Source organism: Podarcis filfolensis (genome assembly GCF_964270895.1).
Source record: "Podarcis filfolensis genome assembly, chromosome: 6".
NCBI lineage: Eukaryota > Metazoa > Chordata > Lepidosauria > Squamata > Lacertidae > Podarcis > Podarcis filfolensis.
The window spans coordinates 51,657,281-51,684,607 of NC_139609.1; the positions used below are offsets into that span (position 1 = coordinate 51,657,281).

The window sequence follows — 27,327 nt, forward strand, 5'->3', positions numbered from 1 at the left end:
GAAAAAGCAGGCAAGTAGCAGGTGGCTTCCCGTCAGGCTGTATTTCTTGTTCCGGAACTTGCAAACAGGTAGGAATGGCAGGTATCACTAATCTGCTTGCAAGTTAGAATTCTAAAAGATGAAAATTAAATTTACTGTTATCATGGGTGAAACCAGGGGGTTGCATCACAGCTTCCTTAAGCAAAAGGAAGGCTTGTTTTTGAATAGTGGATCAAAGAGGACAATAAATAGAAATAAAAGTTGGGGGCAATGTACCCTCCTTGGGTTGTCAAGGGCAAACTCCCACCCACAGCTTCTTCTTTCTTTGGCTGCTTAAGACATGAATTTCTGTGTACACGCATGTAAGCACAGACACAAGAGAGAGGTGTGAAAGGACACGTGCAAGCCAGTGGTGAACTTGGAAGAAGCATAGGAGGGGAAAATATAGGTCAGTGGTCCCTAATCAGCTAAGTACTACAGACCCCTGTTTTTCAAAAGTCATAGACCTACGACTTATGAAAATTTTGATCTCTCTATGGTAGTTTTTGTTATGTGATCCCCACTGATAGAGCTAATTATTACTAGGCTTTCCTAAACGTATTTTAGATCTTGAATTCCATGAGTGGAAGAGGGGACAGTATGCGTAATGCTGGGGCAGACTGCTCCAAGGCTGCCTTGGGAATCTGAAGGCCTTGTGTTTGCCTAATGAGAGTTGTGCTGGGATGACCATTGTCTGGGGTGGGGGCAAGCCACGTCCATACAAATTCAGGGGTGCTGTTTTACTCCTCTATGTGTGTACATAAAAAGAAAAGAAACACACACACACAGAGAAAAGAAGAACCGAGACGCTTCCCTCTCACGTTTGTGCCAGCAAGGGAGAGCAAGGAGAGAAGGTCACATGAAGGGAAAGAGGAAGAGAAAATAGCAGCGAATGAACAGGAGGGTCATCACAAAGAAAAGAAACTCGACGCAACAGCCTTCAAGAGTGGATGAAATCCCATACTGCCCATAACAAAAATGCCTCAAACTGAATGTAACTCATGGAAATAATTTAGTAACAACATTTTGAAACAAATTTTAAAAATGTGAAGCAACTGTTGTCTCTGGAGAGAAACAGAAGACGGAACAATGGGGTGGCGCAGGAAGGGTAACGGAGTGGTGGGGGCCCATGAGGACCCAGCTGAGCCTCTGTGGATCTGGCCAGTGTGTGGGGAGCCCCCCCCCCGCTCCCATAGGTGCCCCCACCAATTGCCCATCAACTCACCCTGGCTGCCCGGGATGAATAGGGATCCTCAAAGAGCGCCCACATCCGGGGCTGCCAGCTGCGGCAACAGCCTCCTGCTCCCGTGGCCCCCGGTGGCCTGTCGTCCATGCCCAGGCGCTGCAGAGACATTTCCGGGGCTCCTTCCTCCTCGTTCTCCTCGCCAGCCCCGCCAGCCCCGGGCTCCGGGCTCTCGAAGATATCCAAGGCTTCCTCGGCATCGCGGTGCTGCCGGTAGGTCATCCAGCAGCAAGGCTCCACGTCGGTCTCGTCGATGCCCCAGTAGGTGAGCTCCTCTTCGAAGAGGGGGCCGCAGATGTCGGCGGGGCAGTGCAGCTTGCCCGTCCGGTAGTAGTTCAGCACGTAGGAGAAGATGCCTGGGTGGCGGTCGAAGAAGAACTCCTTGCTCTGCCCGTCGAAGTCGAAGTTGCTCTGGGCGTCCGGGTCGGCCAGCCAGGCCAGGCGGGTGCCTGGCAGGGTGCGCAGGGTGCTCTTGTACGTCTCATGCCGGGTGCCCCCCACGTTGATAGTGATCTTGTCCGACTCTTCGCCTTTGGCCATCTCTTCCTTCAGGCATGTTTTGGACGGTGGCTTGTTCCCGGATTTGCGCCCGCGGTAAGAGGAGACACACACCGAGCTGATCATAGATCAGGTTAGGTGGCCCGCAGGTGCCCTCGGATGACCCTTCCCGTCCTGCAAGGAGCTGCGCTGGGCGGCTGGGCGATGGCGCGCGCTTTCGCTCTCTCCCAGGCAGGAGCGGTGGGTCTCAGAGGTGGGCCGGGACTGGCATTCAGCTCGGAGCAGGCACAGTCCTTCTCGAGAGGGAGAGCGTCTTTGTGTGCGCGCGTGTCTCTCTGTGTGTGCGTGCGTGGCCGTGGAGGAGGCCAGCGGGAAGTGTTCTGCTCCTCAGCCACCGAGCAGCAACAAGTGCCTCGACGGAGGGGGAGCCGAAGACCAGACACGGAAGGAAAGGGGCCTGGCTGGCGAGCCGGAGAGCTACAGGATTCGGCCCCCCCTGCCTTGAGGCAGAACTGGAAGCAGATGGCAACGGAACTGGTGCGCGCGTGTTTATCGAGGGCACAGGAGTCTGGTAAAGAAAAACACCGTGTTAGGAACAAATCAGACGGATATTGCAGCAGCAGGAACAGGAGGAGGAGGAAATCATCTCCTCTCCTCTTTTCTCTCTTCTGGTCCTCAGCAGGTTGCTGAGTCTTCCCAAAGTGGAGAGGAGAGAGGGCTTGACTTGACTTTAAACTTTGAAAGAGCTCCAGTGTTGGATTCCCTCTCTCTGACACAGATCCGCCAACAACTCACTCCCGGGCTCTCGCCTTTCCTGCCGTCTTGGATTGCCGAGCTTCGCCTTGGCTCCCAGGCAGGTCAGACGCGCAATCAAGAAACAAACAAGCAAACCATGGACGTCTCCCGCGCTCGAGGAAGGAGCCGCCGCCGCTTATTTCCTAGACGTGAGCCTCCGGGCGAGGAAAGCCGAGCGAACCAGGCGCACCATCCGCCGCTGCTTCTGCTTGGCTGAGCTGGTTCCCCTCCAGCAACCCCCAGGGAAGGCGAGAGGGGGGCGCGGCGTCGGCGAGGTCCAAGCAAGGCTGAGGAGGAGAAGCCGCTTCAAGCTCCCGGCAAGACGCGCTTTCCGTCGTCGGTGGCCGTCGTCGGGTCCAGGTGGGGCTGCGCTTTCCTCACAGCTCCCGCCGAGAGAGACGGCGAAGGGTCTTGCCGGCCTTCAGGTGCGCCTGCGAAAGAACTGGAGGAAGCCGAGCCCGCTCCGAGCTGCCTCATGGTCGGATGGTGGGAGGGCGAGAGGGAGGGAGGGAGGAGGGAGGGAGGAAGCACCGCGCACCGCCTGGGCGACTTGGCCTCTTTCTTGCCACCCCTCCCCTCCGACAGGGCTGGGAGGGGCAGCCTGCAGGGAGAGGGGGGGCTGGTCACCAGGGGCAACTGGGGGGCCGCCCAGAAGTTGGGGGCGGGCGGAGAGGGGCCATGGACAGCTGCTGCCCGAGTTGCGCTCCCCGCGCCAGGCGCTCTGTTGCGCGATGCCCCGCGGCGTCGAGGCTCCACGGAAGAGCCGGAGCGCACAGCCTCCTCCTGGCCTTCGGAACGAGGCAGCCGACGGAGGCGGGAGCATTTCGCCCCTTTGTCCAGAGGGGGCGCTCTGCGGAGGGCAGCGCCAGCAGGACGGCTCCGGCGGCTCCGCAGCCAGTGGCTTCCCGCCGCCTGTTGCCCGGATACTGGGCGCTTCAATTCCCAGCCCGGCTCGGCTGGGCTCGTCTCCCTCGCCTCCCAGGAGCTGCGCGGGGAGAGATTAACCCCGTCGGTGCCGGCGCGCTTTGGCAGCTCCGGCGCCGGAGGGGGTGTGGACGGGGCGGGGCTGCCTGAGCTCTTCGGCGCGGCTTCCTCCTCCTCCGGAGGGGGGCAACTCGAGACGGGGAACAAGCTGCCCTCGGAAGGGAGGGGCGAGCTGATACGGAGAGTCCTCTTTGGGGTCCGAGTGTAAAGGAGCTGTCATGAGAGCGAAGCCATCCCAAAACCCCACCAGTGTAAATTTTCCGGCTTTCAGATTCAGAGGAGGAAGTTGGGGTCGTGAGAAAGAGGGGAAAGGGGGGTCGTCCTCCCCCCCCCAAAAAAATAATCATCCACAGCTTGTGGGTCACACAACGGCACCTTTCGGCGTCTCAGAGGAAGCACCTTCAACGTGGCGAACATCCTGCTTTGCCGCCCCCCAACTGGAGGTTCTGAGAATGGGGCATCCCAGCTTTCCACCCACAGCTCCCAGGATGGCACGTGAAAGCAAAGTCTAAGTGCCTAGAGGTCCCAGTTTCAATCCCTGGTCCATCTGGGTGGGGAGTTGGGAAAGTCTTCAGTCCGAAATCCTAGAGATCCGTTAACCAAGCCGTGTAGACAAGGCTGTACTAGATGGATCAATAGTCTGACTCGGTTATAAGGCTGCTTCCTCTGTATCTGTGATACGGGGTCCCTCTGGATAAGCTGTTTATTGAACAGTCAGTCATATGCTTGTACAAAAATCATGGGGACGTTCGATTCTTTCTGGTCTTTCTTGCGAGTTTGTTCTGATTTGTTTGTGGGGCAGTTATAGGACAATGAGCATCCACCCTGATTTGCTTGCAGGGTGTTCCCACGTCTTCCTGTTAGTTAGTCATTCATTCATCCCATGCTTTTCAATGCATTTCCCAAACTGTAAAATAATAGTAATAACCGATTCGTTTTTAAAGATTTGTTGCACTATGAAACCCCTTTAATGCACTTCAGCTGTGCAAACTTAAAGTAGCAATGTGCACTTGAATCCCTCCCCCACAATAATGACAGTTTGGAGGCAGTATCAATCTTGTATGCAGAGCGCCCTTGGCCAATTCACCAGTCTCTGTTCTTTTCAAGCCTGGAAGTTGGATATAGGGAAAGGGTGGGCAGACTTCAGGCTTGTGAGATCTACTTTGTTCTTCCAATAGAACCCCAAGATCTGACATCTAGAGTCAGGTGCAAAAGACAGACAGTTAGCATTAAAAGAATAGGGTGCCTCTGAGCACATTCTGAACCTAGGGATTCATTTCCAGAACCAGAAAAGAACTGAGCTCTCTGGCTTTCACACAACCCCACTCCACACCCCACCTGATTCAGCAGCTAAAATTAGGTGGAATGAATAGTTTTGTTCTGGCTGTAGTTAAACACTTGAAAGTCAGAACCTCTTGCCAATCTACTGCAAACCACCCAGAAATCTATCAGTAGATCCTGATCTGCCCACCCACGATATAGTTTTTAAGTGGGCATGTATTATCTACATAGCAAAGCAAAACTTTGATGCTGAAAAGGCCTTGTGCAGCTTAATCCTATTATGCAAAATTACTCAAGGGAAGCCCCATCGGACTCAGCAAAATTTGTTTCTAAGGTGACATGTTTGTTGAGCATTCATTCTGATTTGTTCACAGGAAGGTTAGACAGTGGCTGGCTATCTAACGAGCATTTGTTCTGATTTGTTTTCAGGGAGGTTAAATACACTTTCCAGTATATTTCCCTGTCACTTCATTATTTGCATGTAGTCCAATCTTTGGGGAAGAGAAGTGGGTTTGTTGTGCAAACCAACCCCCAGTTAGCTGTGATCATGCAACCTGAGTTTGCCAGTACGTGTTTGAATCCCACTCAAAAATAGCAACAGTCTGGAAGCTCCCTAGGCCAATGTGCCTAGACTCTGATCCAACTGTAGCTGTTATTACCATTGACTGTTCCCCTGCTGGCAAGAATAAGAGTGTGTCTTCTCTTATATTATTTGTGTACCACTGTGTGTGTTGTTAATGTGGACTAGAAAAGCGTTTCCTCTATTTAAATCTAATGGGCACTTGAGTTGATGTAAGATTTATAATTATGTGCAAGCTGCAGACATAGAGAAAAGAAAAATCACTTAAACCGAAAAATTCTATACACCAATTATGCTGGGTGGGGAGAGACGCACTGCTGCTACATTGGCAGAACAGCTGCTGCGCTCAGCTGGAGAAAACATGCAAAACACACACACACGCCATCCAAAAATGGTGTGAAAACAACAGGTGCCCCCATCCCTGCAAATACTGCCAAAACCCACCAATTAGGAACTTTGCTAGTGATGATGCCTGCATACAACCCACACAAAGAGAGGACCAATAAACTCACAATGATGGGGTACATCACTACATCCACAATGATGCCAGAGCATCCCCAATTCACCAGTCCCAGCAGCTCAGGCAGCCAGAGGCGGAGCAAGGCAGGTGTGGCCTGCCACAGGGGCCATCCCTGAGGGGGGGTGACATTGCTGTGCTCGTGGTGGGTGGTGCACCCCCCCACACCCCCAGGATGCTTGCCCCACCCCCCTGTGACATTCGCCTCACCCCTGGGACGCTTGCCCCACCCCCGCGAGCAGCTAGCCCTGCCCCCTGGTGCACGCCGCTCCTGGTGCCAGAGCACCTAGCTCGGCCTCTGCAGGCAGCAATGACCCTCAACTGCCAGTCTCCAGGCAGGGAGACAGGAATGGGTTCAAATCCCCTTATGCTCCTCCCTGGCATAGGTTTGGAGGGCAGCACACAAACAGGGAAGGAAGGAGAGGCCACATGACACAGTATCCACACAGTTACTTGGGCAGGATGCTGAGCACACACAGCCCTCATAAGAACCCCAGTTCTGCTGGGTCAGGCCAGAGTCCCATCTAGTCTAGCATTCTGTTGTTCCAGTGACCAACCAGATGCCTTTAGGAAACCTGCAAGCAGGGCACAAATGGAACAGCACTCTCCCTACTTACCATCCCCTCCAACTGGTATTCTGATGCATACTGCATCTGACAGTGGAGGCAGAACATAACCATCATGGCTAGTAGCCACTGCTAGTCTTATGCTCCATTAATTTCTCAGACTCTATGTTAAAGACATCTATGCTGGTGGCCTCCACTCCTCCTTGTGGGAGCAAATGCCATTGTTTAACTGTGTGCTGCATGAGTAAGTACTTTCTTTTCTCTATCCTGAATCTTTTCAACGTTCAGCTTCAATGGACACCACTGAGTATTATGAGAGAGGGAGAAAAACTTCTCTCTGCCTACTTGCTCCTAATGGTGCATAGTGGAAATTCTGCTTCATGTATAAAACTGAGCCTTTCTTCCAGGTAAATATCCCTCCCACCCACCCAACTAAGACTTCTCTAGGAAGCCTTGCTTGAAATTCACAGTTTCATCTTTTAGAGATGATGAGTTTCAGAGATGGGGTAAATTCTCTAGAGTAAAACACAAGAACATAAGAGGAGCCTGCTGGAGCAGGCCAATGGCTATCCAGTCCAGCATCATGTTCTCACAGTGGCCAACCAGATGCTTGGGTGAAACCCACAAGCAGGATCTGAGCACAAGAGTCCTCTCCCCTCTTGCAGTTTTCAGCAACTGGTATTCAGAAGTATACTTCCTCCAGTTGTGGAAGCAGAGCATAGCAATTGTGGCTAGTAGCTTGCTGTTGGATGTATTCGACATTATATTGCACCCAAAAAACTGTATATTTTGAGAGTTTTTCTGAAAATTGTAGTAATTCTAGCAATGTTATCAACACAGATCTATCACCTTGTTGTTTTAAAGCAAATGGGTTTATTTCTGTGACATCTATGCATTAATTAATGCTCAGTCAAGTATAAAGTTGACCGGGGGTATAGGACCTGTGGTCCTCCAGATGTTGTGGGACTCCAGCCCCAGCAAGCATGGCCAATGGTCAAAGATGATGGGAGGTGGGGTTTATCATCTATAAGATTATATTTGGATTTCCCAGAGAGCCCTTTTTGCTTCTCCCCACTGAGTACCTACCTACTTAAGTGCAATTCCCTAGCCCAGATTGCCTCATACTTTGGGCTTATTTCCATCACCCAAAGAAAGTAGGGTGTTTTTTTCTTTTTTAAAAAGATTGTAATTAAGTCATAAAGAGCAGCTCAGAACTGTATTATGGGGGAAAGGTTCCGCTTAGTTCTGCCTGAGCCAAAGGAGCCTGGTAAATGGAGGGAATTAAATTAGCAGAGCAAGGACTAGCAATCCAGCCAGGCACAGTCTCTGCATTTAGAACTGCAGTTATGCTCACTGTTTGCACATTTGGAATGATGCTCCATCAGCCAATGCTGTCTGCTGTTAAGGCTGCAGAGCTCAGCCCCAAAACTAAAGTAAGTGCCAGCCTGTAACACTGTTATCATTAAGGCAGAAATCTTTGGTATGATGAATGGATTAGGCATAGATTTTCTACCCCAAATACCATGGTGCACTAATTGGCTAATCTCTAGAAGCAGCAACAAAAAGATGAAACATTAAAAGGGAGCCGGTGTAATTGGGAAGATTCCAAAGTAAGTCTTTATCAAATTATCTCTCATTTCTGACTAATTATTAGTGGTGCTGCTCTGCTTTTTTGGGGCTGCCAAAGCATTGTACTCCGCTATCAACATAAAACAAGGATAATGCCTTGATAATTACCCTGTACCAAGGCAGCAGAGATTATGGACAGTCAGGGAAGTGGGGGGCGGATGAGGGATCCACTCCAACGTCAGGGTGATAGCAAGAACCAATACAGGTCCAGAGTAGGATTGGTTTTGCATGTATATGTGTGGGGTGAGGTTGAGGGGTTCACCCAAATTTGGGGTGTCATTGTGAGGGAGTTAATGATTATGGGGAGGAGTTTACAATTGTAGTGGGATGTTCCTCCTGCCTCTTTTGAACTGTTTTCTTCTTTTCGGTAAGATTTTAAAAGCTAGCAGCTTTGATAGTGTAGCAGCAATGTTCTGATGACCACCCGTGTGCTATGGCAGCAGCCAGCGAAGGAGGCAATTTTAGACAAAGTTAAAGAAGAGCAGGAAGGAACTGGAAAGAAAAGAGCAGGAAGGATAAGAACTGCCCCCACTACAATTGCAAGCCCCCCCCCAAAAAAAAACTGTTTGGGAGGTATTTTAGGACTCAAATTGCAACCCCCTTCAAATGGAAAAAAGGCCTCTCCCCCATTCATCACCTGCAGATGGCGTGATGAATTGAGAGAGCAAGGGTTTAGAGCAGGCATAGGCAAACTCCGGCCCTTCAGATGTTTGGGACTACAGTTCCCATCATCCCTGACCACTGGGATGATGGGAATTGTAGTCCCAAACATCTAGAGGGCCAGAGTTTGCCTATGCCTGGTTTAGGGCTCACCCTTTTGCCCAGGAATAGAAGCACAAAGCTTTGCAGGACCATGGACAGATCACTGTGCGTGATGGAGTTCTAGCTCTGATTTATGCCTTCTATATCCTTTTAGGTCCAGCTCCATACCCACTCCGCTGGCTGAGAAGTCCTTAAAGAGACAGCCCTGGGCCTGGAAGCAAGTACCTTCCCTTTCCCCAGTTGACATGTTCTGTTTGTCAGAAAGTAGGCAGTGAACACTAGTAAACAGTTCTCACCATGACCCACCCTCAAGGATGCTGAATTTTGGAATTGTGAAAGTCAATTGAGCTATGCTGGTTAACAGCTGTTGAGGCTAAGGCTATCTGTTCCTAAAGTAATGGGGTAATATCCTGAAATCCTTCAGAAACCACATCAGATTGTCACAGTAAAAAACATTTGGCTCTCTTCTGGTACACAATGTAGGGAGTCTATGCTTTTTGTGCCAAAGTAACAAAAATGCCAACGTATTGGAAAGGGAGGAAATCAACAAGATTAGAGTAGCTTTGGCCAGTTCCCATGGAGCAGGGAGACATCTTGTGCTTATACCCACACCACAGTGGTGTCACTTCTTTCACCAATCCCAGGGACGATTTCTGTAGAATCAATCAGAAATTAAATAAATCCCTGTTCTCGGCATTTTAAACCTAATAACATGACCACAATATGTTCCACAACAACTTGGCAGGAAAATGTTTTCCTGTGGCTTGACACTGTAAGTGATGGACGTGCATGCAGAAATCAGCCTGCGCACCTGGAGCCTAGACGTGTTTCCCTGGAGCAGTGGGGCAGTTAGGAAATTTTACATTCTGGAATCAGTGGCAACCCTACTTCCCATCATTGGGCATTGAACAGTGGCTTTTTATCAATTCGCATTTGACACCACTTGATACATCCTCTTCAAGCAGTTGTCTTTGCCAGAGCAAGGATGCCCTTTACCTGTAGGAACATCTAGGACAGGCAGAAATGGGCTCTTACCTGGATATGCTGCTGGGACAGAAGAACTGTCAGTGCTAAGCTGCAATGTAGGCTGTGTGCTGGGCACATGTCCCCATTGTCATAATTTCCTTGGCTCCCTCTAAGTTTGGGCAGCATGTGAGTCCAGCAGCTCCTTTCCAGTTGGTGTGTACAGATCCTTCTTGTTGGTGGTGACCCATTTGTGGAATGCCCACCCTGGAGAGGTCTGCCTGTCTCCCTCATTATTGACTTGCAGGAGAAATCTAAAAACATACCTGCTTACCCAGGATGGGTAATAGATACTGGCCATGGCAACTATAACATTAATGACCGAGCGTATTGGTTTTTAATGTTTTTAGAAGTTCTAAATGTTTTTAAGTGCTTTTTGTTTTTTAAAGTTGTTTTTAAAGTGCTTTCTGTTTTGTTTTTTTAAAAAATGTTTTAAAGTGTTTTAAATGTGTTTTATTTTAAATTGTACTGTTTTTACCTCTTGATGCTTGCCACCCTGGGCTCCTGTGGGGCGAAGGGAGGGATACAAAATTAATAATACAATTTGAGCATATTACACCAATACTGGTCCGATTGCACTGGCTACCAATTAGTTTCTGGGCCCAATTCAAAGTGCTGGTTTTGACCTAGAAAGCCTTAAATGGCTCAGAACTGCAATACCTCAAGGACCGCTTCTTTCCATATGAACCTACCTGGACCCTGAGATCATCCTCTGAGGCCCTCCTTCATGTGCCTCATCTTCAAGAGGTCCAGAGGGGGGCAACATGGGAATGGGCCTTCTCTGCAGTAGCTCCCCATCTGTGGAATGCCCTCCCCAGAGAAGTTCGCCTGCCATCTTCATTAAACACCTTGAGGCACCAGGCAAAAACATTCTTTTTTAACCAGGCCTTTGGTTGATCTGATTTACATCCTATGCCCTTTTAAAATGTGTTGGGGGGGCTATTGGGTTGTTGTTTTTATTTTTATTTTTTTGTTTTTTTGTTTTTTTATTTTTTATGTTTTTTATTATGTTTTTATTTTTATTATGTATTTTGTGGTTTTATATCTTGATTTTAGTCTGTGAACCACCCTGAGACCCCCGAGTATAGGGCGGCATATAAATTCAATAAATAAATAAAGCAAACAAACAAAAATTAAAAAGCATAATCCACAATTTCTGGACCCTGATGGAGTTTCCAGGGACACCACGGTGTGCATGTGTTGAATGCCTGCCACTTTGATGCCCGTTTTTTCACATTTTCTGGTTGTGTGTGTCTAGCATGCACTGGATACAACAGCTGTTCTGTTGATGTAGCTGCACCATCTCTCCAGTCCTGGTGTGATCGGAATAAAGGATTTCTTTGTGAGTTAAGCGTTGTGCACTGGGCCATACCATTCTTTCCTCAAGAGCTTAACGATAAGTGCTCCCCAATGACCTGGCATTATGTACAAGCAAAAAAGGAGACCCAGGAGACATTGCATGGTAATAAAGAAGAAACTCTTTTAATTGCAGGCTGCTGTGGAGTTGTTACAGTATTTCTCCCATACAACAGAATTCTCCCGCTGACACAGGGTGCATATGGTGCTTACACTGGCTACACTGTATATGAGACAAATCACTACAATCTGTGCTGCTGTTTTTATTTCTACAGCAAAGTTTCATCAGAGACAATGTACTTTCCATGTTTTTCATTGCATGAAAGTTTAGAAAACTCGCCAGCGCCACCACACCTGCTCCGAGTTCTGCTTTCCTCACTGCAGTTAGAGGCATCCCAGTTAGGGATTTAGGGCCCAGCTATGGAGGCCAGCCTGTCAGGCACTGGATGCTAGGCTCAAGCGCACCCTCTCCCTGCCTCTTTTCCCCAGGACACCCGAGTTGTCTTCAGGCTAACAATACTACTTGCATCTACCTCTTGGGGCTTGCTATGAAGTCAATGGATATTTGTATTCCACTGCTGAATCGGGCCTTTGGTTGCCAAACAACCTCCACAGTGGATTCTGGGAAACCTCCGCCATTCTGCCAAGGTATTAATAGCACAGTGTTTTCCCAGAACAAGACAACATCTCATGGGGGGGCCTTCTTTTGGAACAGATCTCTGAGTGGTTCTGCATGGACCTGCTATGTCAAGTACACCAATGTGATGCCACTGTGCTGCGGTGAAGGGGATGCTCCACAGCTGGAGATAAGAATCCTTTCCCAGCAGAGTGAAGGATTCAGAGTTCCTGTCTTGTGCTGACATCCCTCATGGCTATCTGTTGGACCCACTGCTACTTTAAAAATCTAAAAGACATGGCTCTAGCAAGAAGATCGAGTAATATTTGATCATTTAGAAAAAGCTTGTCCCTGTAAGAGATCAGGGGAAGGGGGGACAATTGGTTAAGAGCGCAGGGTCAGGAACCTGATTCCCTGTTGCATTAGCAGCTATCTTATTTTATTTTATCTAAATATTTGATTAAAACTGCAGCTCATTATGTTACAGGCAGTTTGATCTAAAGGTGATGGAGGATGGGGTTGCCAAGGTTTATTAAGCAGTTTTGAGGCAACGTGGAAACTATCAGCTGGTAAGAGTAAAGTTAATCCAGAGCGGCCTTATTGGGTAAATGATTAGCATTTCCCTCAACTCCTGGAATGCCAGGTGTAGGTAATTTAAGGTAGAAAACACTGATGAGCTCAGCCAAGCTCCAATGGATGAAACCCAATGACTAAGAACCTTGGGATCTTTTCTGATGTGGCCAAGTCTACTCAATTTGTCATTGCTACAGGATGAACCCACCATGTGGTCAATGTGCAGGCTGAACCTATGCAAAACGAAGCACATTTAACTCTGCATAGGACTGGACTGTTAATATAAGACTATTTACTCCATCTACAGTCAATTCATTGTTTTACTTCCCCACATGATAAACCAGCCATATCTATGGATCTATGCTTTCAGATTTCATTGGCAACTACATTCCCTGCACTCCTAAAAGCTCACCTGTTCCACTCTAAAGCAACAGAGGCGCTGTGGTTAAAATCGGAAGGCTTTGGCTTCAAGCCCTTCTCATGACAAGATAAAAAGGCATATACTGTCAAGCAACAAGGGTGTCTGAAGTCCATCCAGCTCTGATCTGACTGATTTGCATTGCAGGTGGGGATGCACACCTGGATCTGTATCAAACCAAAAGCAATGCAGCACAAACTGATGGCACTCACATTTGGATGCAGCCAGTTTATGCCCACAGATCTTGATCCAAAGAATTAGACCTGCATGTGGAACTTGGTATTACATAGAAACTTCATTTTCTGGATTGGAATGTAAATTTCCTCTATTGCCTGTGCTATTGTCTGGAGGCTGCTAGCCAAGTTAAACATATAAAACTAGTGTGCTGGGTATGACTGGCATTCCTCCATACGGTAAACATTTCAGCAACTTCAGTATTTATGTGGCTACACCAAAAGGCAGAAACCTAGTATGACCTGATTGTGCCTGAAGGATCAGGATACATAGAATGAATGTATAAAAGAAAAGGACCCCTAAAAAGTGGATTCACTCAATAGCTCCTGAGTACTTAAGAGTGAATATACTAGAACTATGGGATACATTCCAGATAGGGGCATTGAATGGAGGGGCCACTGGAATATTGCTTTTTCCCATCTGGGCTTTTGTGCTTTCTGGAAGTTGTAGTGTGTGCTATAAGAAAGTAGATATCCTAAGTGGTTGGATCAGGTATCAACTAAAGGGGCCAGCTCAATGGCAGATCAGGATTATTATTTTCTTCTGAGAATATTCTCAACTGATCCATCATCATATGATGGCTACTATTTTTGCAAAGTTGGGTCATGCAAACAACAGGTGTGTATATCTAAATAAAGGCCACTTGGCCCTCTCCACACTAAAGAGGAAGGTCAAATTTGACTTCAGAAGTGCCCCATCTAACACCACCCATTTCTGTACTTCAGTTCAACAGTGATTATAATTTCTGGCTCATTCTTGTAATTATGAAATATAGCCTGGACATGGTCACAAAAGCATGTAGTGTGACAGGAATGAGCCATAAATTTCAGACACCCTCAAGGCATGGTCATCTACTGAGAACAAAGTGACTGCGTTATAGATAGAGCTAACCCTAATAAAACACACACACACACAGACACACACACAACAGCAGTTACAAGCCCTAACACAAGGAGACTCAATGGAGCAACTGCTCAAGGCATCTAACATTTAACCCCACCACTTCCCAATTCTAATGCCTAGCAAAATGCCACAATGTAATACTGTTATATTTCCACAGAAATAATGAAGGCAGTGCCCTTCTGTGCTCTCCCCACCCACCCCACCCCCAAGTGGGCAGCTCAGCAGGGTGTGGTCACCAGTCGTACACTAAAAAATTATAAATATATCAAATATACAGTAAAATAGATCTGTACAGCACTGAGAATGAAAATAGTTCACGGATCACTTTGGAATATGCTTTGTCATTTAACAGAATTTACACCAACATTTACAGAATAAATATACAATAGAAATAGAAACTATAGGTTATTCTATATATATACACACATATACTATAGTGTTTCTTTTTCCTCCCATTGCTGCTGGCATTACGCCACAGGATAAGAGAAGGAAATGCAATGGACCCACCTCAGAACCAGAGGCATGGCCCACTCAAATGGTGGCCAAGATCCATAGCAACATGGCACAGATCTGCTTCACCTGAGCATCTGAACTACTCACTCCAGTGGAGGTGCACTGGTTTACATTGGTTCTAGTCTGTCCTATGGAACTTGGAAAATAATGTGCCAATGTGCATAAGCTGAGAATGCACAGCAACAGAAATACATATAGATGAAGAGGTTTGCAAGTCCCTAGCAACCTCCATTCTAAAGGAGATAACATTGGAAGAAGAGGAAGAAAGAGTATAGGCTGGGAAAGAGAACAATGGAACTAGTAATGGACTTCCTATGGGGGCTAATTATGTAACAGCTCATCAGCAGACCTTCTAAAGCTGATTTCCATAGTTCCCCACTAGGCTACAGTAGCCACCTCCTGAGCTCAATTAACCATATTTGTAAGGTAGGAAACAAGGAAACGCCATGGCGCATCTGCAACAGCGAAATTGGATGCCTTCATCTGCCCTAGCTGCAATAAAAAAAGTCTCTCTCATATCTGTTCAGCCACAGCAGGTGCTGTAACCCTCCAACAGTTTGACTTTACCAGCAATGGTGCGCTCTTTCATTGCCTCTCAAGACAGATGGATGCCAACGAGGGGCCAGAGAAAGACACACACAAAGAAGAAACACAAAAGAAGGAAACTTCTAGATTGCAATTCTTTCAGCTACATCCCTCCTTTGTCACAACTCCAAAGTTGCCACCACCACACAGTAAGTGGAAGGCCAAAGCCTCCTCTTCAACCCAAAACATAAGGCGTCAAAATCCCATCACAAGATAGGAATTGTGTTGGGGACAATGTTCCACTTCATTGCTCAGATTCAAAGCTCATTTATTCTCTGCTTCCGACTGATGAAGATGGTGCCGGGACAAGTCTCTGCTGAGCCTTGATCAAATCAATTATATTGACATGCTCCTCAATTTTAGTCAAACCACACCCACCCACTCCCTAACCTTCTATAAACAGCAACCATCACAAAAGGTAATGGGCTGGGGCTCCTCTGAACCCCTTGCAATTTGTGTAATCCAAGTCCTGCAACAGGCATTCATTACACTTTTACAACCAGCATTCTGGTGGTGGAAAGAAGTATCATTGGAATTGATGGGGCTTATTTCCTTAGCAATGTGTTTAGGATTAAGGAAAAAGCAACACAGAGCTAGCAGTCTGTCATGATCTCCAAAAGAGTGTGTCAGGCTGTCATTAGGTAAAAAGAAGCACACTGTGCCTTACAGGTTACCACCATTCCTTCTTCCCTGTTATTTTAGATGCTTTTGGGTCATATCACATATTCAAGGTCTCCGCATGTTTTCATTACAGGATCACACCATTGTGTGGGGAAATATTAGTGTAAACCAGCAGTACATGAAGAGGCTCTGAACAATTCCCATAATTGCAGGGTGGGGCCTGGGGTAGTGCTGCACTTATCCTGCAAACGGGCTACTGCGTACTGCTTAATTCACATCCTTTGGCCGTGTACCTGCATGCAAAACTGTACAGAGAAAACAAGGGAGCCTCAAATGTGTGGAGCAACCTTGACATTGGAAATAGCAAAACACTGCCACCCACTGGCACTAGAGATGGATAGATCAGCTTTGCATGTGTTCATTCATAAGTCTGTTCCATTATGCTTTTGCAGCAATCAGTGGCTTTTTAAAAAAACAACAGCAGAAAAATCAACATTATTTTTAAATGTATTTTCTCACAGTGCACAAATTTTCATACACATTCTAACCTAAAATATGCATTTTACGTATTTTTACATTTTGAGTGTAAAAATCAAAAAATTCAGAGAAGTGCAAAAGGATGGCTGCACCCAAATCTGCATCTAGGAAGTGCAAATCAGGATATTCCTGCTTTAAAAAGCAGACCAAACTAAAACAAACCAGAGTGAAGCCAAATCAGAACAGAGAACAGAAAGAGGGCCATTGTCTTGCCAAAGTGTAAAAAGCGATGAACTACTGGCATGCATATGCAATGGCACAGGCAAACCAAATAATCAGTAAACCCCGTAAAGCAGCTCTTTGTTTCAGGAACCAGAGAGAATGTGGATTTTAGACAGTCTGGTGTTCTGCTCCCTTTTCACATGCCTGGCATTTTCCTGACAACACAACCTGCTGTTCCATAATGAATAAGCCTTGACATTTTTCATTCCCATACAAAATAGACACTAACATTTATTGGTGTGCCTCAATGTAGGGTTTTCTTTTTTAAAAAAAGACGATACCCTAACCCTTTCCAGCTATATTAAGCTAAAGGGATAAAGGCAAGAGAGGAAAGGGTTGGGTTGGGAAGCCAGGCATCATCGCTCGCTTCTGTTGCTGACTCACACTGAAACAGACTTAACAATCTCTCCATTTCCTCACTTTCAAAGGGCCGTGTAGAGTTCAGCTAATTTTTGCTTAGGGGGTTCAGAGATGCATCTATTAAAAAATATTGTCAGGCAAAGGGATTGGTTTCCAAAGCACCTAAGCTCCCCAGAGGCCCAGAGTCTGCATGAAGCAACTCAAGAGAAATTCTACAGGGACTAAACAAATAATACAGAGTGGAATTTATTCAAGGAGGCTGCAAGAGGCTTCCGGTGAATTGAATCAGAAGAACGATAGCAGGCATAGCCATCTGGAGGCATGCCCTTAAAGTGTTGCTGGACTACAACTCCCATTTTCCTGGACCATTGGCCATGCCATGCTGAGTGGAGCTGGAGGGGGTTGGAGTGCAGCTACACCTGGACGACAGCACATTGGTTACTCCTGCCTTAAGAGGGTAAAGCAGAGAGTGGGGAAAGAGTAGCAGGGAGATTTTGCATGCCGAAGAAGAGGCAAAATCAAACCAGGACACAAGGAGCTTTCCATCTGATATGACGAATTCCCTTCGGTTCCAACAGGACCTAGGATGGATTGCCACCTCACTAAATGTCTTCCTATTTTTTTTTGTACTCTAGGTTCTGGGAGTCTAAGAAGTGCTGAAAAGTTTCCACAAGCTGAGACTCTGCGGAGAGTAGCTACTTCTAATGGCAAAAGACAGCAGGTGCTCTGGTCAGGTAACACAGAACTGTTTGCCATGGCAACTGCCCCAGTGCAGCAAGGCCCACAACACAGAACAGCCAGGTCTGGGAGGTTTCCTGAGCTACAACAAGCCTGTTTGATTGGAGGGGGTGGGGAGAGCTGCAGTGATGTGGGGAGAAATTCCCACTACAAGTGCAAGCCTGTGCATTTTTTCTGAGAATTCCCACTATGTTCAGTGGTGCTTACACCAAGGTGGGGATGGAGAAGAATTTGGTTTAGTCTGCATTTCAAGTGAACTGATCTCATTCACACCTCCCAGACATGGATTGAAATGTAATTATGCTTTGGATTTCGCACTTCTCCAAATTTTACAATTCACTTCTTGGCCTAATAATGTACCAAAATGTGGTTGCTGTTGTTGTTTTAAAAAAAGACTATGGAACTCATAATTCACAATTGTTTTTTTCTGCAACAGAACTTGACTTAGTTTTAGTCCTTACTTTCTTTCTGTTTAACATGCCTTTTGCATCTGGATGGGGATCTTACTGGATTTGAGTGCCTGTTTTGGGAAGGGGTCCTGCAACTAGAGAAAGGGAAAGGAGTAACATAATACCCAATAAATTTAGTATTTACACTAGCTGTAAATTACAGTACTGTACTGTAAATTACAGTAGCTGGGCTGTAGCATTTAGCCATTATTTTTATTTTCATACTGAATATGTTTTGAAACACTTGAAATATATTTATGTGTAGATATATATATATATAACCCAAATAAATATATAAAATTCATATGTTATGATGAACTATGCAAATAATAATAATAATAATAATAATAATAATAATAATAATAATTTATTATTTATACCCCACCCATCTGGCTGGGGCATTTCAATCTACATTTACATTTAATTTTTATATGGATTTTAAAAAAAGAAATCTGAAAATTAAAGTGGAAACAGGATAGAACTGGTTTATGAATAAACACATGAAAAGCTGACATGGATGAGAAGTAGACCAATCTGTTCCACCCTACTCCCAAATGCCTGAGCGCAGGATTGTAAGCTCAGGCTGTGTTGCAATGAATGCATGGAGATAGTATCTGTGGGTAGCCACTTAAATTGGTTTTCACAGCACGGCTGGTTGGATCAGTCAACTGTCACTGGAACCAACAGTGCTATCTGCTGCAAGCATGCGCTTCCGGAGCCAGACATGTTCCCTAACTTAAGGCCACAAAAGAGCTGCTCATGAGACAAGCTGCCCCCATGTTAGCAAGCATGAAAAGATTCTCAGAGTTCCATTTTCCTCATCTTATACTCTTCCAGCAGGAGAAAACAATATAACTTTTGGCCATGGATCTTTCTACAGATCAATGACCATGACTATATACTCTCAAATCACCTTAACCATAAAGCACTTAAAGCAGCTTCTGCACATTTAACCATTGGCAGCATAAATATCATATGCAACAGAACAAGAGTCTGTTGCACTTTGACATTTCGGGGGCAGGTTTGTGGCAGCGGTGCCCTTCTGCTGTTCTCCAGAAGGCAAAATGTGCACTCCCACAGACTCACTGTGCAGAGGGGAGTGCTCAAACTGCAAATGAAGAAAGAAAGAAAAATCTTTAAGAGATTTTTAAAAATTCAGTGGCATATATGAGCAACATTCTTTTAAAGAATCCCATTAAGTGTGTACTCCCACACAGGAACTGCATGACCTCCTAGTTACTAAAATGAAAATAATAGAAAACTTTTAAGATAGGGTTCAGTCACCAGCTGAATGTGACTAACCAGAGGTTGGATGGAGCTGAATCACTATTCATTAAAAATGTTATCAGCTGCATCCTAGATAATTGTGACACATGCACAGCCACATTCACAAGAGTAAAAGGCAATGACTGCACCATCTGATGGAAAATGCAACAGACCCAACACACTTAGACTACCTTGAAAGATGTTGCGCACTCTCTTCAGTAAGAACCTTTATTATTATTATTTTTAAGGTGCTTTTAATGTCACAAAACTGACAGCAAAAAGACTCCAGCATGCACTCACAGTGCTTGCAGAGTATGGCTGCTACTGAAAAAGTTTATGTCAGATGGTGTATTTGATAAAATGGCTGCGGTCACAGCCTGCTCAGAGTTATGTAGATATCAGGATTGACACCACAAATTCCAGAAAATTTACATTGATGGAACAGTTTTCTGATTCTGGCCTATGCACATGGCACATACCTGAATTTGTACCGCTGCGTGAGCAGACGTTTGGTGAAGGAATACTGCAAGTAACATTAGCACGCATACCAATGCAAACTTCACTGAAACGAGATCCCATTGTTCCTTACTGTTTTTGATCCAACATCAGCAATGACGTGGCAGGTATCACATGATGGCATCGCCAGGCATTGTAATGTGCTGCCTACATAAAATATATCTTGGCCCAGACTTGCAAGAAGTGTTGACCAAGAATGTGCTATTTGGAGATTATCAGAGTGTAAAACCACAGGTGGTCTGGTAGAATCCATACCAAGAGGATTGATCTTCCTTGTGCTATGAACGGTGGTGGTTAAACATACTCAGTGGAATGAGGCATATCTCTTTTCCCAACTAGAGGAACGGGATGGACAAGGAGAGAGATCCAGAAAACATGGTGCTCTTTTCTTTGGCTGTTGCCTTAACTTATCCCCCTTTTCCAGCCTCTTATATAGGAGCAATTTGTGTTTTTCAATGCCAATTGGCTAAAAATTTCCTTATGCCCATAAAAATTTATTGCAATGTCTTATTACTATTATTCACTGAGGAGGGATCTGGCATTTCAGCTGGAGAAGGCCCCTTCCCACGTCTACCCTCTCTTGACATCATCTAGTCCCTGTCTGCTGTAAATTCTGGGAAGGGGTTCTAAAGCAGAGGTTCCTTCTCCTGGACCTCCTCTCCTTTACCCAGCAAACAGAGGGAGGTTGCTGGTTGACGGTCACAGTTCAGATTCGGGAGTGGTAGCCGTAAGGTACCCGCTACTGTAGCGTCCATTGGCAACGCTGCTCATCTCCATTGGGGATGTGCTCCCTGGACCTAGATAAGAACGATGTGTAGGCATTGGGGAAGGGGTTTCACTGGGTACTTTACTCAAGATGAAACGTGTCTCATCATTGTCTTCTAAGTTGGAGATGTCCTTCATTATACGCCCCTTCTTGTAAGTGACAGAAAGAGCATTGGAACCATCTGACACCAGGTGAAACTGGCGGAGGATGAAGACGACCGGCAGAGGAAGGGTGGCCAGGATGATCAGTGAGACAAGGATGCCCATTGCCCATTTGGGGTAATAGAGGTATTTCTCTGCTGCCTGGAAGAGAAGGGAAAACATAGTTGGCAGTTGGCATTCGCCAGCCTCGACACAAGTGAGGTCCTTGAAGTGATCAAGTTGCTATTTCTGTGGCACCAAGGCAAGTAAAGTATGCTGCATGTATTCCCATCTCCAAGAGAAGGGCCAGCATGTACTGCAAGGGGAAAATCTTATACATGCAAAGGATTTTTGCCAAAAGGTCTTTCTCACCCCTCTGTTCCCTTTTCTGCATACACACCCTGAAACACCTGCCAAAGGGTTAATCTCTCAAGAGCACACTGCATTAGAACATTTTGCTCTTGCAGGAGGTAACCCCCACTTAAATAAAATGCTAATAAAGAGGCAGTAGCTTCTCATAGTTACACAAAGCTGGACCAACAATTTTCCTGCAGAACAAATAAATGTTTACATGAATGTTCAGATTCCATACCTTGAACTACTGCTCCTTAACCTTGGACTACCCTAAAGAGCAAGGGAGCATTTGCAACACTGGGATTTCAACCGCTGTCACTCTACATGGCTAAGATAGCCTCTCACTCCCAATTCCTTGGCAGGGTGATCAGAAATCCATGCCAGCTCTGTCTGGAATCATCTCCAGCAGGATATTGGCTAGTTGGGTTTTATGGTGTATCTGCAACCTCCGGGGCCACAGCTCTGGAAGCAGGAGGAAATGCAAGGTACTCTGGTATAAGGATGATGCCTCTCTGTCCTCCAGGTGGATGCTGGCCTAACAATTGCACAAATGATCACAGCCATTTGCAGCGAGGACCCTGTTGCTTCACTGTATAGTATGTGGGTTGGTTGCCAACTGGTACACAGCCTGTGGATTTGTAGCCTTTGGGGGGATGCACTTTTATTTGCCAACTCACCTCTTCTCGGATCCAGGCATTATAACCTGGAGGACTGACAGCTAGCTGGATCACACTGGCTGTCATCAGGCCAGCCATGCAAATGGGCGAGATGTACTTCCATGTGTAGAAGTAAAACCGGTAAGGGCGGAAACCCAGCATCTCTGTTAATTCTTGCATGAATCTAGGAAGAAGAAAGGAAGAAAGCAAACAAACAGATGTTGAAGCACAAGGCTCCTTGCTCTTTACTTCCCCTTGATTTGGATGGAGAGATTTGGATGGGAACTCTGGTGGGGCCAGAAGTCCAAAGAAGCATCAAGAAGCCTGAGTGCTTCAAGAACAATGAAATCCATGTAGTGGTAGGTAAGAGGGGCGAAGCATTCAAAGCCAAATGCTTAGGAATTCAGACAAGCCTGTAGGAATATGAACAGGCTAACCCTCCTGGAAATAAATGCTTACTTCTTGGTGCCGTAAATCCAAGCCACCGCAATGTTTTCCAGGATGACTACGAGGGTGAGTGGCAGTGTTGCAGAGTAATCATCAAACATGTTGACAAAGTAGTTGCCTGAGCGTTGCACAAAGATCAGCCCCACGAAGAAAGCAAAAATGCAGCAGCCAACTGTAAAGAGCAGATCACAGTAACCATCAGCTACACGAGAGCATGCAAAACTGCTGCAGGATCCAAAAGACAAACTGATAATATTGTTTCTACCAAAGAGCAGCAACGTATTACAAGGGCCCCTGGCAGTATCATGAGATGCGTGTGCATGGTAAAGACTTTAAGGGCAGGAATTAAAGAGAGATTAGAGCTCTTCAGATACACAAACAGTGCATCAATATGTTAGAGCTATTCAAACGGACAAAAAGTGCTTCAGGGTATATCTGTGACAAGCGCTCTAATTCGACAGGGGAAAGTTTGAGGCTATACTAGATAATCTGGGAAAGTGTTAAAAGTTATCACATTGTTGCTTACTGTGATGTAGGGAAACATCTTCTTGATTCACTTGACGAAAGCACCCTTTTTCCAATTTCCAGGCCAGGATGAACTGGATTTGGATGTTAGTAACCCAGGTCACTCTGACTTTTGCAGTCTAATGCCCTCTTTGAATCTTACAAAACATCTTTCACATCATCTCTGGTCATAATAGTACCCACATGTCAGTTCTCCAACTTGACTCATTCAATTCAATTCACCATAGGAGTCTGAATATATATCGAGGTGCATGGAAAAAAATGACTCTGCGCTGAAGATACAATAGAGCTGTGATGATGAGATTCCTGATTTTTCAGACTGAGCCAACTTCAAGAAATTATGCATTTGTTGCCCCTGTTTGTCCTATATCATGGAGTTGGGTCAGTGAGCTTCAAGTTGGTATGTCCGTTGCTCTATGGCTATAATATCACTCCTGCAGAAAAAGTAACTCCAAAGCCAGTTTCAGACATGACAAAATGTCTTACCTACAAGGCCACATATCCTGCATGTAGCTTGCTGATAAATGAATGCACATCAACTTTGTTAATGTGCATATGCCTGACAGAAGTGGGCTACCACTGGCGCCTCCTGTACTTGGTACTCATGGTAAAACAGACATGTGTGTGGCAAGCTATATGTGGGATTCACCCAACTTTCCACATGTGGCTTCTATGCAAGAAATTTTATCCTAAATGTAGAAGCCCCAACTGGCCACTATGGGGAAACAGAGTTAAGGCAAGCACAACATTTGGTTTCGGTGAATTTTAAGTACTTGATTTCACTATTTAAAAGTTTAAGGTTGCAATCTTAGACACACTTCTTTGAGATTAAGCTCCATTGAACACTGTGTGGCTTATTTCTAAGCAAATATTCATAGGAGTGCCCTATAAATTGCTCTTAAGCTTTTAATATGCAATGTAATATTTAGAGAAATGTAAAACAAAATCTGCTACATACATAATTTTGATGTATTGTTTCTGATATGGGCCAATGGCCGCAATAAATCTATCTATCTATCTATCTATCTACATACAAATCTGCAAGTATCTAGGCAGGTAGGCATGTGGAGATCACAGAAGGTACTATATACCTCAGAAACATCCCCTTAACTTTACTGAGCTTGTCAGCAATGATAGGTCCTGACTGCAAGGCTCACATCAGGCTTCAGATGTGGATGCTTTGAATGATGAGTTTAAATGGTGGTTTTTGCTTTTGTCACTGCAATGGAATTCGTTACCAGTGCTTCATACCCTGCATTGCTTAATTGGGTTTTACATAGCTTGCTAATTTAGACATGTGCATTGAATTGATTCTACCAGAGTTTGGCATGCAATGAAGTGTTCAAATCATAACCCGAGGCACATTTGGGCTACAATCCATTGAAACCACTGTGATTTACTTTGAAGTAATCAAAGCATTCTTGGATTGCACGGTGAATATGCTACTAGCAGCCATTTGGATCAGCTTTGTAGTGGTATGATAAATGTGGGGGTTTGATGAAATAATCACAAAATCATTTTGCAACTTTCCAAACTCAGCCCAGATCTACTCACCCATAAACCCTCCACAGTTTGGTCTTATGAAATGACCCAAAATTATCAGTTCCCCAGATACTGCCACATTATCACAGTGTGTGAGCTTTCCAATGTTGACAGGCACCCCTTAACCCCCAAATCCCTCTGCTCTTTTTGGGGACAGCAAATATATTTCAGCTCTGATGTTATGCCATGACTTTTAAGAATTACAGTTTGATCCCATCCAGCAACGTATTTTGTAGCACAAGTCTTGGCCAGAACTAAATGATGTCATTGCATGCACAACAGTGCTACTCTGTGAATGGTTTCTTGAGTTTCCCCAAGAGAGAACTTACCTGTTAATGCTTCCTTGCGCACTTTGAACATGTCAATGATGGGTGTGGTGATGCCAGCCATGGTCCCAATCATGCTCCCCAAACCCAGGTTTATCAGCATCAAGAAGAACATCACTGACCAGAAAGGAGAAGCTGGAAAGTGGGTCATTGCTTCTGTGAAAGCTATGAATGCAAGGCCAGTTCCCTGCACTGACTGTACACAGCCAAAAGAAGATGCTTGCGTTATTCTGGGCAGAAGATTACATCATAAAAGCAGGCGTGCATGTATTCATGTAAATAGATTTCTAGCTGTAAAATCACAGGCTCTCAGAACCAAACAGCCAAACCATTGTGGGTATAAGGAAAATGATGCATAATGCATACAAATGATTGAACAAGCATCTGTTTCACTACATCTGTACATGTTCTGAGAAGTCATGGAAAGTTGTGATTTTTCAATGCATGTATCCCATAGAAATTACATGCTGTATTCATTTCTCAGTTTCCCCTCCCTCAGTAATCTCAGGAAGACAGGAGTCTTTCTTAAACCAAGTCAGACCAATGGTCCATCTAGCTCAGCATCGTCTATACAGATGCTCTTGAGGTTTTCAGACAAGGGACACTCCCACCCCCACCTGGAGATGCTGGGGAATAAACTTGGGAACTTCAGCATATGAAACATAGGCTCTACTATTCATAGCACCCAAACACATCTGTTCCATAACACTGTTATAGTCGGCCACCTCTCACAAGCTCAATTCTTGCAATGACTTTGACATACTTCAGTTCCTTATTCCTTATGTCAGTGAAGTCTTCATCAGCACATGGTAAGAACTGCAACCAAGAGTGATCTTAAACATAAATCACAAGCTTTCTGCCTTAGCCTTCTCCCTAATATGCTAATTTTCTATATGCAAGGTGTTAATTTTCTATATGCAATGAGAGGTGGTTGTTTTTTAACAAGAAAATGGGGTGCATATGAGCATGAGATCCCCCACTTGCACCATGCAGAAGTGGTACAATCCCAAGAGAGCTCTACCATGTGCTGTTCCCAAGCAAGTTGACTCGCTCTGAGACTTCAGTGATGTACAAGAGCGGAACCAGCATCTAGGGTCGAAAATGACCATGAAAAGCAAGCCCAGCTATAAATATACTGTGAAAAGCAAGTCTGGCTATAAACATACCTTGTTAAGCTCATCTTCCAGTAGACAAGGATCCAGGCCCAGCTTATTGAAATGATCCTTCTTCACTGTCTTTATCACACCATACATCTCGGTGTAGTCTTTGGCCGTGAGATGGGAAAAGTTCACTTGGGGTGGGATGAGTGCATGGCTGAGGACATTGGTATTCAGATAACCAAGAATCTTCTCAGCGTTCCTATGGAGGAGAAGCTAAAGGTCATTACAGAGCCATTGCCTTGCCTTGCTCACCTTGTTCTGGGTGAAGGGCATCTTCTTCCAGCAAAACAGGCAAAATGAACCCCAGCAGTTGATGGGAGCCAGTGTGGTGCAGTGGTTAATCAAGAAAGTCAGACTAGGACCAGAGGGACCAGGGTTCTGGTTCCCACTCAGCCATGAAGTTCACTGGGTGAGTCAGTCACAGTCTCTGAGCCTAACCTACCTAACAGGGTTGTCATGAGGATCAAATGGAGGGGAGAAAATTGTGAAGGAATGAGCTGAATGAATAATACTGAATGAATGAATGAATGAATGAATGAAGTGGCAGGATTTAGTCCAATTACTTCACAGCACATTCTGCAAAAATAATAAGGTGAAAAGCTGCTTTCCTAGTTCCAGAGAACACTCTAGGTTGCCACCTGGCCAGAAGGAAACAACAGTTTCTGGCTATCAAAGCTTCAGGCCAGAACAGAATTGCACCCGCTGAACTGGATGCTTTTTTAAAAGTAACTATAAGGTACCCTGAAAAATAGCTGCTGTGGTTGTACCCTCTAGAGAAGCCTTTTGGGGAGAGAAAAAGGGAGAGGGAGGGAGGGAGAGACTGGAACGAGTACTTACTCAACCACACATTTTTCATTCATGACATTGGCTTTGAAGCCCAGCACAGCAAAGACTACCAGTGTGGCCAAAATGGAGGTGAAGAAGTTGATGAAGGAGACCAAGGCTGCATCGAAGTGGCAGTTATTGTCCTGCTTGTTGTAACTGGAAAAAGCAATAACTCCGCCAAAGCCCAGTCCGAGGGCAAAGAAGACCTGAGTGGCTGCTTCCCGCCACACCTGGAGATCCAACATTTTATCTAGCTGTAAGGAGAGATGAGAGGGAAGCCAAGTCATCCATCCTGCATCAGAGATGCTCAGCTTGGTACACATATGGCACATTTATATTTAAATGTATAACATTGGCAGCTGAGAACAGCACGCCACTGCCTGGGTATCTATTCTTTGTGCATATGCTAGAGACAGCTCTCTATCTTTCTCCTCTGTTGACTCAATTATTGATGCCTAAGGGCACAATAGAAAGGGAATCAGGTCCCATGGAAATAAATGGATCTCAGATGCAGAACTGTGAATGCCCTATTCTTCATTGCATTTTAGATTTTTTACTGCCTGTGCACTTTGTGGGCTTACCCAGCTAGGTATGGAATATCATTCCCTGAAAAAAATGTCACGATCTTTTAAAAGAGAAAAGCAAAACAAAAACAAAAAACACTAGCCCTTATGATTCCTATGGAAGAAAGCTTGAAAACACAGGTAGTGTCCAAATGAAAGTTGAGAAAAAACAAACTCAGTGTTTCAAAATGACCCCTGCCAGTTAGAATTAGCCCCCACC

At 45.5% G+C, this 27,327-nt stretch overlaps 2 protein-coding genes and 2 long non-coding RNA genes across 15 annotated transcripts in view; 1 reads left to right on the forward strand and 3 right to left on the reverse strand.

The window, feature by feature from the left end:
• KCNC4 (potassium voltage-gated channel subfamily C member 4) overlaps positions 1 to 3,723 on the reverse strand; it is a 62,013-nt gene extending 58,290 nt beyond the window's left edge. For 2 of the 11 annotated variants that reach the window (XM_083617811.1, XM_083617808.1), the window contains exon 1: positions 1,244 to 3,723. In XM_083617811.1, the coding sequence (XP_083473937.1) occupies positions 1,244 to 1,885 (642 nt within the window). In that variant the 5' untranslated portion in view covers positions 1,886 to 3,723. The remainder of the gene's footprint in view (positions 1 to 1,243) is intronic. The other 9 variants (XM_083617813.1, XM_083617814.1, XM_083617818.1 and 6 more) reach the window with 7 other exon arrangements.
• On the forward strand, positions 2,840 to 8,662 carry LOC310764288. Its single transcript, XR_014549104.1, has 2 exons — positions 2,840 to 2,979; positions 3,810 to 8,662. It is a non-coding gene; the product is annotated as an uncharacterized lncRNA (long non-coding RNA).
• A 2,689-nt stretch (positions 8,663 to 11,351) lies between these two features.
• On the reverse strand, positions 11,352 to 18,350 carry LOC310765284. The gene is made up of 2 exons (XR_014549509.1): positions 18,183 to 18,350; positions 11,352 to 17,834 (listed from the first exon to the last, which is right to left on the reverse strand). It is a non-coding gene; the product is annotated as an uncharacterized lncRNA (long non-coding RNA).
• A 75-nt stretch (positions 18,351 to 18,425) lies between these two features.
• Positions 18,426 to 27,327, reverse strand: part of SLC6A17 (solute carrier family 6 member 17) — a 29,465-nt gene continuing 20,563 nt past the window's right edge. For both annotated transcript variants that reach the window (XM_083617806.1, XM_083617807.1), the window contains exons 7-12: positions 26,557 to 26,798; positions 25,726 to 25,918; positions 24,563 to 24,755; positions 22,179 to 22,338; positions 21,741 to 21,903; positions 18,426 to 20,871 (exon numbers count right to left, since the gene is read on the reverse strand). In XM_083617806.1, coding sequence (XP_083473932.1) covers positions 20,503 to 20,871; positions 21,741 to 21,903; positions 22,179 to 22,338; positions 24,563 to 24,755; positions 25,726 to 25,918; positions 26,557 to 26,798 — 1,320 coding nt within the window. In that variant the 3' untranslated portion in view covers positions 18,426 to 20,502. The remainder of the gene's footprint in view (positions 20,872 to 21,740; positions 21,904 to 22,178; positions 22,339 to 24,562; positions 24,756 to 25,725; positions 25,919 to 26,556; positions 26,799 to 27,327) is intronic.